Source organism: Solanum lycopersicum, chromosome 5 (assembly GCF_036512215.1).
Source record: "Solanum lycopersicum chromosome 5, SLM_r2.1".
NCBI classification, from domain to species: domain Eukaryota; kingdom Viridiplantae; phylum Streptophyta; class Magnoliopsida; order Solanales; family Solanaceae; genus Solanum; species Solanum lycopersicum.
The window spans coordinates 54,202,668-54,217,001 of NC_090804.1; the positions used below are offsets into that span (position 1 = coordinate 54,202,668).

Here is a 14,334-nt window from a genome sequence, read left to right on the forward strand (position 1 = left end):
TCTATTGTAACGACCTGTTTAGTCGTTTTGAGCAGCAGATTTTATTTTTGGAAAAACAGGCTGAGACGACGGATCCCACGACGGACCGTCATGGGCACGACGGACCGTCGAGGGGGTCTCGTTCCAAAACACTTAGAATTCTGAAATTTGGATACTGAAATCGACTCTCTGGACTTCGTGATGGAATGGCAGGACGGACCGTCACAGATCCTTCAGAAAAATTAAGTCTCTGAACTCTGTGACGGAAGCAGCAGGATGGACCGTCGCAGGCACGACGGCCCATCACAGGCTGCGTAATCCCAGACTGGGTCGGATTTCTGTTAAGTAATTTAAGGGGCGTTTTGGACTATTCCGGCTTTAATTATAAAGTTAGTGGGTTAATGTTAATAAGTCTAATTACTTGGGGGTTAAAAGAGGTAACCTTGAGTAAATTAGTGGGTTATTATTGCCATCTTTTATTATTAATTATATGCTAATTAGGGTAAAAGAAAGAGGGTTTGAATAAAGAAAATAGAAAGAACAAAGAGAGAGAGAGGATCGAACGAGAAGAGGAAAACACAAAGCTTTGGGGAATTTGCTTGCTTGATCACGAATCTTCGGAAGAGGTAGGTTATGGTTTTTATATGCTATTCGTAGTAAACTCTTAATAGCGAATGATATGTATTGGGTAGTGTTGTAAGCCCTTCTATATGCTTAATTGTATGCTTTCATGAATGTGATTATATAATTGTGATAAAATAAGCATGATGAAGCTATTGAATCCTAAATAATGAAAAAGAAAACCCTAATCTACTTTTTTAATGATGATGTCTTGGTATAAAAGAAGGCTTGATGAACGAAAGTAGTGAGATTAGGGGATCGGGTGCCACGTTCCGGTACCAGGATAGTATATAAGGATCAGGTGCCACGTTCCGGTACCAGGATAGTATATGAGGATCGGAGTGTCACGTTCTGACACCAGGATAGTATATGGATCGGGTGCCACGTTCCAGTACCAGGATAGTATATGAGGATCGGAGTGTCACGTTCCGACACCAGGATAGAATATGGATCGGGTGCCACGTTCCGGTACCAGGATAGTATATGAGGATCGAAGTGTCACGTTTCGATACCAGGATAGTATATGGATCGGGTGCCACGTTCCGGTACCAGGATAGAATATGGATCGGGTGCCACGTTCCGACACCAGGATAGAATGAGGATCGGAGTGTCACGTTCCAACACCAGGATAGAATATGAGGAGTGGAGTGTCACGTACCTACACGAGGGGAATAAAGATAATGAATCTTGAAAGATGATAATATATTCAATCTAATGAAGCTAATTCCCAAATAAGTATGATGAGGAGGCGTGAGTCCTCATTGAAGTGCTTGGTGTTGTAACCAAGGGTTATGGTAATTGTAAATGCTGCATGCTAAGGATATTAGTTGATTTTATGATGTTATCTGATATATACTGTTTTCTATTTTGAGTTGGCCGATGATACTTACTCAGTACTTGTGTTTGTACTGACCCCTACTTGTATTTGTTTTCTTTTTAAATTGTGGAGTGCAGCAAACGTACCGTCGTCTTCAACTCAACCGCAACTCTAGCCAGTCTTCATTACTCCGGATATCAGGGTGAGCTAATGCTTCTAGCTTTGACTGGATCCTCCTCTTCATGTCTTAATGCCTTGAAGTTTCGGCATGGACTAGCTGTTTATGTATTTTAGTTTCTTAGATACTCTTAGATTTAGTAATTTGAAGTAGATGTTCTTGTGATGATGACTTCCAGATTTTGGGGATAATAATAGTTGTTGAGTTTTTAGAAGTTATTGAATTGGTTTTTATTAATGAGTTTAAGGTTAAGGTTTAGATTGGTTGGTTCGCTCACATAGGAGGGTAAGTGTGGGTGCCAGTCGCGGCCCGATTTGGGTCGTGACATTATTGTAGTGATATTATTAAAAGGCTTACGATATTTTGTGTCTTTTAATGAAGTAAAACATGTTCAAACAACTACTTGTTTTGCATGTAAAATTTTATTTGGAAATCATCTAGCTATAATGTGCAGATTCCGTCTTCTTTAAGTGTGGAGGCTTGAGTATAGCTTCACATTAATATTACAACTTTTTTACTGTCTTAATACTTCATGTTCATTCGATATTATGTGGACCTTCCCGTGTTTGAATTTTAACCTTTTTATTTTTCTTTTATATATATCTCTCTATATAACTTGGGAGACTTCAAACATATATCTCTGCTTGTCAGAAAGAGAATCGTGATACTTATCAGATTTAGCAATTTAAGTCGGTTGTTGATATTTCATGTTCTTCGAATGGTTTTTTTATCAGGGTCTTGATTTACTCGTACATTATGCTTTAATACGTATTGTTGCATGTGAGTAGTTTCTTTTTTGTTGTTTGAAACACTCTATGTTAGTGAAGCTTGAAGCATGAATTCTAGGGATGTGTCTGCTTTAGAGTTGTGACTAGGATGGTAGACTATGTTAGCAAATACACCCTTCAATTATGTGACCTATTTTTAGTTTCTTCCAAAAGAATGCTCCCTCTTTAAATTTGAGAACAATTCATGTGTAACTTTTTATTTTTTCTTTGATGGCAAACTTTTACAGCCACACATACTTCAATTGTTTTGTACCTACAAAAATGTTATGGCGTGTCTAGTAGCAATAGTTTCAAAAGTTACCTTATTCTTAACCATTTTTCTCTATTTTGATTATTTACTTTGTAACTTTCCACTCATTTGGAATGAAAATTGATGTCCACGCTTTTGTATGCAATAATAAGTTGATTCTTCTTTGACTCGAACAAACTATTTAACTCTCTACCCAAGAGTCAATGGTTTGACAAATGGCATATACATATTTTCAATTTAAATACATAAGTATCATTGTCTATTTGGCTCATGGACCATATTTAGACTAAAGGTGGTCTTTTAATGGGCCCAACAAGTCTTGAGTGTTGGGTCATCTAAGTCTTGGGTGTTGGGTTATCATAGGCAAATGCACTAAATTAGGGGATTTAATTTCACTCTTCACTTGTTGACGAAGATTGGGATTTATTTGAAGTAGACCGGTAACTAAAGTAGACAACTTGGATTGGGCTAGTTAGCGACCATTACCATCCAGTGACCAACTACATTCACCGAGGTACCAGAGAAACAGTTTTGTTAACGAACGACTCAAGCCCATATAATCTTCCTTTAAGTGAAAAATAAAAAAATTCATTTGTCAGAGTAAATGATATGCATGCAATGACAGTAAATATCACAATTTAAACAAATAAGACGTATATAAGGCAAAATAATTCAACAAGTATTAACAAATAATCAAAAAGATTTGATTCATTATGGTTAGAACTAATTAAATCCCCATCAAAGTCGTCGTTTTGTAATATGTCACAAAAAAAAAACTTATTTTCAAAAATTTATTAACTTTTTAAAGAATAATGAATTTTAAAAGAGAGTGGCCACTTGAGTTTTTTTCTAAGAAATTAAGAAAAACTTAATAGTCCTCAAAAGATTCAAAGAGACAAAATCATTTGAAGGTACCAAAGGGGCTTGGCATTCAATTTACACTTTAAGAAAGTGTTAAGACACTTGAAGTGTTTTTGTAATGTTTCAAGTATAATACTATTTGAGAAAAATACTTAGAAAAGAGTCGTCACTTAATTTATTAAAGAAATTAAGAAAACTTAATTAAAAAAAACTCTAACAAATTAAGTCTTATAAATTTAAAAAATGGGTAAGAGGTTCTTATTTACACTTCAAAAATATTATTAAGGAATTTAAAGCGCCCGCTAACTTGCGGTTGTCCTACGACTTAGATAACTATTTTTACTATATTTAGGAAAATGTCTTAACTTGAGAAAATAGATAAACAAGGAATACTTATTAATTTTTAAGAAAAGTAGATATAAATTAAAATAATTGAATTAATTGCAATGATTAAGACTTTAACAAAACTAGATTAACTAGAATTATTTTTTTTAATTATTTTAAATGATAATTCGATCTAAATTAGTTATTTTAAGCATGGAACTATTTCTAATTAATTATTTTTTTGACTAAAATATTAAATTAATGTATGAGAGTTGATTGAAAAAAAGGAGTTAAAATGTACCAACATAAAAGGACATCTTTCATCTTTTGAGAAATTTAATTAAGATAACCGTAAAGTTAAATAGCAAATAAATTAGTAAGGTAAGACAAAGTAATAAATTCAAATAGAGAGACTGAGGGAGGAAGATTTGGGCCTTTCTGATCTTGGGTTTTTGCCCCATTTATCTATCCTACACTATTGTAAAGGTTGCGCAAATATCAGATGGGCTTTGACCCAACTTCCATATAAAGTTGCTTGAATTTTTTTGGGGCTTTTGGCCTGTTTCTGATTTTCGTATACATATCGTATACTATCAGTATATCAGTGTATGTAACTCTGTTATTACACACTGAGACTTGTATTTTTGTCTTCGACTTGTATATCCACAGTTTGGAGCAATATTTCAGCACCTTGAGCTGTATATCGGTGTATACAAATTGTATACAGCAATATATACAACCCATTCCTTGGTCTTTTAAACTAATTTCCAGCTACATGTTGGAGCTCGTAACCAGATTTGAATATATAGGGAGGGGGAAGACTCGATGGAAATAATGTGAAAGAAGGAGTTCAAGAGACTCGAGGAGAGCTAAGTAAATGAGAAAATTCCTTAATAAACTAGGTTATAAGGTTTAAGGATAATTATTTTAACAATATGTCTTTCAACACAATTTAACCAACAAACACATTACTATCAAAGAACTACAGTCTTGACATTTTAGAATTAATCATAAGGCAAGTAAAATTATAACTTAAAGCATATAAGAATTGAGAAAATTTCATGACCAATATATACTTCTCATAACGAATAAAAAAGTCAATCAAAGGATATCTTCACAACGACCGATCATGACATAAGGACCATTTAAACAAAAATCAACATTTTAGAACTATGTAGTAATTAACAAAGGAATAAAACAAATTTAGTAGCTTTGGAAACTATCACACATTGATTTCAATATTTTAACACAGTGAGCACCAACATGACAATTTAAGAATTAGATTTAACGTAGGATCCTAAAGGTTACCTTCACATGCCTATCCCAAATGATAAAATCATATTATCAAGCATCAATAATACAGTATACTATCCATGGATCTAAGTCGAGATGTGACATTTCATGCAAAAACAATATCATAAACTTAAGGCAACAAGATAATCAAAGTAAAAAACCTTAGTATTATAACAAATTATCACTCTCTAATCAGATTTCAATATAAAAAGCATTTAAACCAAGTCTATAGTGGAGTCATGATAAGCAAGGAAGGACTAAAGTAAATAAAGCGTTTCAAAGAAAAAAAGAAAGAAAAAAAAACAAATCACTACAAGGCTATGAGAATCAACACAATAAGAGTAGTAATACCTTGATAGCAAATTTCCAAAATTCAATATATATTGTAATGCTCGGAAACAAAAGGCTATTATCTCAATGAGAACGAGAAATTCATTTCCTATTTGGAACTAATGAAAAGACAAACAAAAACTTGCAAAACTCTCGTACTAATAATAGAAGATCAAGACTTAACCAACAAAGGAGGTATAAAATTGAATCAGCTATACCAAACATCAAATTACGGTCAAAATAGTAATAAACATAAATAAGATGAAGAAGTATACCTTTTTCGGAGAAGCCATTGGGGCGACGAGCTTGAAAGTAGCAATTTCCACACCTCAATTCAAATACAAACAACAAACTAAGAATCCCCAAGCAGAATCTAAGTGACGAATTTCTCAAAATTTAAGATTAGAGAATCGTTTTAGAATGTCAAGTGTAAAACAATTATTGCTTCAAAAATAAAACTCAAAAGTCGTCAAAATCAAATTTCAATACCTCTGTCTTTATCTCTGAGGGTAGAGGGCTATTTATAGGGAAGAAGAGCTAGTTTAGTGGGGAAATCAATTGGAAAAATTTTGAACTTCTTTCCCCCTTTCCAAGGCCAACAGTGAAAGAGATTTTAAGATCTATTAAAAAGAGGGAAAAGGGAACAATGATTTGATCGATTAGGTTGTTGGGGTTATGGGTTTTGCTGGGTAGTTGGACGAGGGTACTGGTTTCTTAGCATGAGATTATGGGTTTGTAGAATGATTTGCTCGCGGAATTGTACTTTTGACTCTCGCATAAAGGAGAAGAAGACGCACAATAGCATATTGGTCTTATACGCAACTGCAGATTGTTGTTGTATTGGAATGTGTTTTGGCCGGGCAATCATGAAATTGGAATTGGGATGAGATTATGTATGTTTGGGGCTTTGGGCTGATGGAAATTTGTAAAAAATACCAAAAGTTTTGTCTCAAAATTGAGTCAATGTGGGGGATAGAATAAAAGGAAAATGACCATTTCAATTTAAATTAAAGCCAATTGAAATTAAGAAATATAGCCAATATGAATTTAAGTAACAAGATTTGCTAAAAATTAAGTAAAATGAATTAGTTTAATCATCTAACGAGCTTCTTAATCGTAACAAAAATAAAATAAATAATTTGATTATAAGCTAATAACTCAAAATTATAAATATAGCTTACTGTAAATTAATAAAATATTTAACTAAAGTGTAAAATTCTTTGTGATGATTTTTCAATTATCGCTAATATAACAGAATGGTAAATATATATATATTTATTATTTAAATTGATAAAATTACTTTGAAAATAATTTGAAAGTATTTTAAATTTCATAAATTATTAATTCATAAATACAACCATCACTAATGAAGTATTTAATATGAATATTTTGAGATAATTTTTGAATATTCATAAAATACATTCATTATCTACATAATTATATTAAACACATATATTATTTAAATATCATAAAAGAGGGACAAAACTTGCAAACTATATGTATTTTTTTTTGTATTTTTATTTCAAATCGTTTGTGACACGCCCGAGCCTACACCCTGGACGTGGTCGACAATCAATGACCATTAATGGCCTTGAGTAGACCCTTGAGATGACTTACTTAACTCAGCAGGAGAAAACAGTCAATACGAGAATCATCAAGGAATTGAATTAAACTGAATAATAAGATATTGGAATGTTGTAATGATTTAAACATTCAACATGGCCAAAGTGGCAACCAAGTCTTTAACATAAGAATAATACCTAAAGACTAATGAACTACTACCTGTCTATCTATGAAGCCTCTAAAACTGATATGCATATTGGGACAGACCCCACAACATCCTATAAAAAAAGGAAAGACAGAAAGTGATAAATGTGTCCTCCAGAATGCAAGGAGGCTCATCACTGACACTCAGTTGGATCAATGATGTGATGGATAATGTTGATTCTGGTTACCTGCGTCTACACCATTATATGATGCAGGCCAATTGACATCTATACATTGAATGTACGAGTATGCGAGTTGAAATGTTAAATTAACTTAAGTTTGAAAAGGAGTAAGAAGGAACACTTACCTTGGTCTACTCAACTCAAGAAAAATATAACTTAATAATACTAATTCATTTCAATATAAGCCAATTTAAAAGCATGTGTAATATAAAGAATTTTTTTTGAAAACATGTTGTAGGTTCTAAATGTATTCAAGGATACAAATAAGTCTGAGATGTATGTGAGAAAACAAATCAATTAATGTGTATATACATAAATACATTTAACTTTTGTGGGAGTTTCTCTAATCGAAAACCATCTCTTAAGAGCTACAATAATGATATAACGATCTACCTCACTCCGACAGGGCATCGTATACCCTACTAAAGGTATAACATTTGATTGCCTAACGGAACAACTAGATTACTGTGAAAATGGTTCATCTAAAGAATATGACTGTCTTCTACCCATGGTGGCTACATGGTTTATGAGGCTGTGAGCTATTTGAACTCTCCTCCATATTGGTGCTCAATGCTACTCCCAAAAATATACTAGCTCTTACGTTTTAAAAACATACTGATTTTGTGATTTGAGATTAGTGCTCAAATTACTTAGCTCAAAGGCTGTCTTTGAACTAACAATTCCTCTACTTGGTTCATTTAGAAAGATATTCTTATTAACTGAAAACTATGCCAAAGACTCTTTGAAAATCTCACTTTCTCTTCTTTTCAACTGTGAAAACATTTTAAGTTCTTTTGGGACTACTTTGTTCCTATATACTTCTTTGAAGGAATACTTCACTTTAGTTTGAACTGAACTCGAGCTTAAGTCTTAAAACGTCACTTCAACGTTTTTAAAGACTTATGAAAACTTGAAATGAATTTCACTTTCTTATCTTTTAGTCCTTGATTAAACTGACCTTTAAGTGTTAAAAATAGTAAATGCATTTGCAAAAGACTTCATGAATGTACTTTAAAAATTTTCTAAACTTGACTCTAACTTTCCCATGAATTTGAAGTTATGGATTCAAGAAGTAAATTAGTTTTTGAGGTTGATTTCTATGTAATTAGAAGTCATTTAGAGTAGTTAGAATTATTAGAAGGTGTTAAAACACTTTAGAAGGGCTTAATTGGACTAAAATAGTAAAAATAGGCAAATAAACGCCGATTTGGGCGCGTTAGGGGCGCCGCGCCAGACCATTTGGTCTGAGGCACCATTCTGGTGCACTGCAGGGGTTCCGCCCCAAACCGTTTTGCATAAATGGGGCGCACCGGGCGAGGTGGTACCTAGATGCGTCTGAACGATTTTTCTTCTCTCATTTTGTGATCCTAAATCACCTAAACCTCCATAGTTCAAATTCCAAATCCTTCGGTTTGTTAGTATCTACAATACGCAATGGATCGAACTCGACCCGGAATAACAAATTGATGCAACAATAGGAAAACAACAACTCAACAATCAAGAACGTAACCATATTTTTCAAGAAATTCAATATTCTCATTAAACCAATTCGAAAATCAAACGATTGAAGTAAGATTGGTGTGTGGGTGAACTAACCCAATACTTAGAGATCTCACATACCTCTATATGAATCACCCCCGAAGATATCCACAAGTTAAACCTTGGCGTTCTTGGAGAATCGTTGATTTTTCTCCCTTTTCTTCTTCTTTTTTCTTTTATCGAAGCTCTAAACGTGATTTTGATTTTCTTATCTGAAATAAAAATTGTTCTTACCCCTATTAACCTATAAAAGAAAATATAAAATAAAAGAACATTGTAATTACTCACTCCTAGGTCCTAACACGTTTAAGCATAAAAAAGAAGGCCTCAAAAAAGCTTAAACATACTTTGTCACTCCCCCTTTTTCTTTCACTCACTCAATCAGGAAACCATACAAGTTGTTGAAGATAATCAATTAAAGCATTGGAGATATAAAAATGATTGTTTGGAACTCTCTTCATTTTTAAATAAGGTATTCATGATCTTTTTGAATATCAATAGTGATACTAAACATACTTATTTTTCATCTTTATCCTACTTTATGATCTTTAGAGATCTGATAAATGAAAGACTTTTTTATATTCAAGAATTCATATTATATTGTTATTATAAGTTAATTGTTTTATATTTATACATATTTGATAAATTGTTTGTTAGACTCAAAACATGGTTAATGTTTGAAATGATATGGTGTAATTTTTACATTTTTGTTGTTAACAGTAAGATAGTAATAGTAATATTTTATTTATTGTAATCTCAAAGAAGCACAATAGTTCTTAATATTAGTATTTGTTAAATTTATGGACAGTTATAGTGCCAATAAGGGATGTCATTAATGGCAATGCCAGATGCAAATTCTAGGAGAGTTAATTGGATATTGTTATTGCTATTGCGGTCAAATATATGTCATCAAAAAGTAGGAAATCTTTAATGTTCTAAATTATTAGAAAATTTGATCAAAAAATTAAAAGAACTATAATATTTTTTTAATTTGAAGACTAACTAACTTTTTTATATTAAACAAAATATTAAAGTTAAAAGAGTAAAAGTATATAGAAAAGTAAATAAAATATCGTTAGCCAAAAAGACACTTGCATTTTTTAATATGTTTACCAACAATCTCTGTAATTTTGCTTAAAACTTTAGGAATCCACCAATAATTAACTAAATTTGGAAGCAGAGGGTTATGTGTGGTGCAACATAATCTTTTTTAAAAAATCAAAAAAAATCTAAATAAAAATGGAGAGATTAAGTGAATTTTTTTTTAAAAAAAAATTATATAAAAAATAAGTTTATGAAAGAATTTTTTTGAAAAAGCTAAAAAGTTGGAAGGATGGGAGGGGGTTTACCGTTAGAGAAAATCGTGGAGTGGGGTAAGAAAAATATTTTATATTTTATTTCATATTTTTAGAGAAATATTATTATTTCGATATTTTACTTTAATTAATAATCATTTTAATTTTTATCATTATTAATGATTGTCTATATAAAGTGTGCTAAAAAGAGATATGTATGTTCTGTTAAACTAATAAAAGATACTTTCTTCGTTTCAAAAATAATGTTCCTATTTCTTTCTTATTTTGTTCAAAAAAGAATGATCCATTTCCTTTTTCGGTAACACTTTAACTTTCCACGCGACATGTTTAAGACCACAAGATTAAAAAACATTTTGATACATTTGACATGACTTTAATGTGGAATTACAAGATTAAAAGTCTTCTTTTTTTTTCTTAAATTCCATTTAAAGTCAAACTAAGTTATCTTTTTTGAAACGGAGAGAGTAGTAATTTATATATAAACTTAGACTGTAAATTGTTTGAACATGAAATAAAAAAAATAAATCCTTAGTTTGTTTTATATTCATATTTATCTTTCAAAAAAGAAAAGTAAAGAAGATTATAATTTATCACTGTTCAGGTCTAACACGTGTAATTAGAAAACAAAAAAAACTGAAACAAACTTTGTCTCTTTGTCTCTGTAATACTAAAAGTTTGAATGGAAGATAAAGCATGATCAAAACTTAGGAGATATTGAGAGAAAAAATATAATTATTTGAAACAATTGCTAATATAACTTGTGATTCTTGGTTTTGCAGCTTCTACACTATTTTATTGAAAGAAAAACATATCCTTTCAATTTTGTAAAGAAAAATATCAAGTGTTTTTGTAAAAGAAATGGCGTCGCTCTCCAACTCAATTTCCAAAGGGTTGTTGTATAGTCCAGAATTGCGTGAGGTACAAAATTCAATTTCATTTAAATCTCAATCATACATTTCCCCCTTTTTTTTATTCGTTATTTTGTGTATTTTTTTAGTTAAATTTATCATTCTTATATGTTTTATCTTCTGCAAGTATATGCTGGAGACTTTTGTGTACCCGCGAGAGCCAAAGCTTCTCAAGGAGATTAGACTTATAACTTCAAATCAGCCAAGGTAATATTTTATTATTAATTTATACTAGTCAATATCGTTTTACCCATAAACTTCAATACTGCAAAATAAAAATATTTTACTTTCGCCCATCACCATACAACATTTTTTTTGTGTGTAAACCCTCAAACTATTTTAATTAAACCAAAAACATAAATTGCTAAACCTTCTCTAAAAATAAATTACATTGGCCAATACATTTTTCACGTGACTTCAGTAAATTTTCATTTTCCAACTCAACATAACACCTCATGCTTTCCATTGACTCATCATATTTTTTTAAAAAAAAAAATTTACTAAGAAAAGGAGTAATATGAAGAATGCCATAATTTTTTTTAGTCTCCTTTAAAAAGAATGATATCTTTCCTTTTTTAATACTATTTTAACTACAATTTTCAATATGAAATGTTTAAGGTTACAAGATTAAAGAGTGTTTATAAACATATGTCATAACTATAATTTAGAACATAAGATTAAGAAGTTTTTTTTAAAAAAAAAAATTCAGTTCCAAGTTAAAGTAGGTCATTATTTTTAAATAGAAGGAGTAGTATTTAGTAGGGCGGTAGTAGGGCCGATAAAAATGGGTCAATACAATATACGGGTAAAGATTTAGTCCCATTAAAATTTATTTTGGTTAAAATAGGTTGACTCAAAACTGATTAGGTTACAAGTTATAAGTAATAGGTCATAACTCATCCCTTCATTTTTTACTAATTTTAATAACTTTATTTTGTTATTTATAAACTTTTTGTACCTAATAATTTTTTTTCTTTATAATAACTATATATATATCATATAGAATCAAAATATATTTTGAAAATATTTTGATAAAATTTTTCAAAAATCAATTTGGATTACATATAAATCCAATTTTTTAATTGATTAAGCTAACAAATTGTGAATCAATAACTAACCCAAATCTAAATGGGTTTGGTTGGAGAAGTTGGGTTTGATGTTGCTTTAATCAATGGGTAGAATGAGGGCTAATAATGTGGGTAGTAGATGATACATGAGTTACAAGAAACTAAAGATAATATAATTTAAAAAAATCAATAGTCATCTTCTATCACAATTTATACACGTTAACTTATGCACTTAATATTTTGTTTTAATAATAAAATGTATATACACCCACAATAATGTGTTTTAAAAAGTCAATCAACTTAGATTGAATTATATTTTTACACGTGTTTAATGGCAACTGCACCAGAAAATGGTCAACTAATTGCATTGTTGTTGAAACTAACAAATCTCAAAAAGACGATTGAAATTGGAGTGTTCACTGGATATTCCTTAGTCCTTACTGCCCTTACAATTCCTGATGATGGCAAGGCTAGTGTATCACAATTTTATACAGCTAAAATTGTTTTAATGTATAATATATTCTCAAATTCATGTGTAGAACATAATTGATCTATGTGTGCAAATATTATGCAGATTATAGCTATAGACCTTGATCGAGACGCATACCAGATGGAATTGCAAATTATTAAAAAGGCTAACATTGAGCATAAAATTAATTTTATTCAGTCCTCGGCATTATCATCCCTTGATGAACTCTTGAATGAGGTAAGTAAAAGTAAAGTTACTTTAAAATCTTTTGCATCCAATTACTTGATTAAATGAAACTACTTATTCTATTGCAGAATGACAATAGAGGAATTTTCGATTTTGCTTTCATCGACGCAGACAGAGTTAGCTATCAAAAGTACCATGAGAGAATGTTAGAATTGGTGAAAGTAGGAGGTATTATAGTATATGACAATACACTATGGTGTGGGACAGTTGCTATGCCAGAGAAGTGTGTTAAGGAAACAATGAAGCCAAATAGGCAACACATCATTGAATTTAATAAATTTTTCGCTTCGGATACTCGTGTTCAAATTTTCCAAGTCCCTATAGGTGATGGAATCACCATTTGTTGGCAACTCTAAAAAGAGTTCTCTTTTGTTCTAGGAATAACAATTGTGTGTCTTGTGTTTGATGTTTAAATGTTTCCTTTTTTACTAGTAAGTTGTTGTTGCAAAAATTATTGTACTATGACATTTTCGCTGCTAATTCTGAGTATGTGAAAAAGTAACTCCTTTTTTTTTAAGAGTTATCATATGTTCATATAGTATTTTGCAAATGTCTCAAGTTGATACTTGAGAAATAGATATGATTTTCAAGCAAACATATTCATCCTGTTACAGAGTCCTTTTCATGGTGCAACTTCTTTGGCGAACAAACTGTCTCAACTCTGATAATTCTTTGACTATGACGCTTGTTCAATCCAATATACATGTGAGTGTACGTGATCGCACATGCATTATAGTGAGTATAATTGATCAGGTGTTGGACTCGTTGAGACTTATGATTATAGAGGTATCATAAAACTCAGAAGTGTTTTGTTGAAAGAATTATGAACTTCTTATAACTGATATATTTTTCAAAGGGTTGAGAGTTCTTTTAATCACAAGGGGAGAACCTTCTTTTAGTGTTATGATATATCAAGTAATCATGTTGCTCATCGACCTTCTTTAATCTTTCAATATTTATCGAGTTAGTAATTTATGGGGTGAATATTATGACTATGATTCTCTCAAATATCTAATCACATATTTTTGTTTGTCTCACGCCTATATCTCTTATTACTACGTTAATTACAAGGTATGTGTCTATCCTAGACACAAGATATGTTTCCCCATTCCTAGGCTTATGATCCTACTCTATTTGATCTTATTGTATCTTACGTCCTTCTCTCTCTCTCTCTCTCTCTCTCTTTCTCTCTCTCAAGTTAAGCAATACAACAATAAAATCAAAATCAAATAATCACTCATATGAGAAATATGTGGCACAACATTGCATCATATCAACAACAATCATATTGCTGATACGCTTAAGATACACCTTTAAATGGTGTAATGTGGTAGCATGAAAGAACAATAATAAGGTTTTGATGAAATACATAAAAAATATGGGAAAAGTTTTGAACTTT

At 31.1% G+C, this 14,334-nt stretch overlaps 1 protein-coding gene across 1 annotated transcript; it reads left to right on the forward strand.

Moving 5' to 3' along the window:
- The first annotated feature begins 11,103 nt into the window (after positions 1-11,103).
- LOC101253088 (cation-dependent phenylpropanoid and flavonoid 8-O-methyltransferase 1-like) lies at positions 11,104-13,291 on the forward strand. The gene is made up of 5 exons (XM_019214012.2): positions 11,104-11,163; positions 11,281-11,360; positions 12,545-12,689; positions 12,795-12,926; positions 13,004-13,291. The coding sequence occupies exons 1-5, from the start codon at positions 11,104-11,106 to the stop codon at positions 13,289-13,291; spliced, it is 705 nt and encodes a 234-aa protein (XP_019069557.2).
- Positions 13,292-14,334: the final 1,043 nt, after the last annotated feature.

Coding starts and splice junctions, on each gene's coding strand:
- LOC101253088 (XM_019214012.2), top strand. CDS start 11,104: ATGGCGTCGCTCTCCAACTCAATTTCCAAAGGGTTGTTGTATAGTCCA. Junction 11,361..12,544: donor ATAACTTCAAATCAGCCAAG/GTAATATTTTAT, acceptor ATATTTTTACAC/GTGTTTAATGGCAACTGCAC. Junction 12,927..13,003: donor TTGATGAACTCTTGAATGAG/GTAAGTAAAAGT, acceptor ATTCTATTGCAG/AATGACAATAGAGGAATTTT.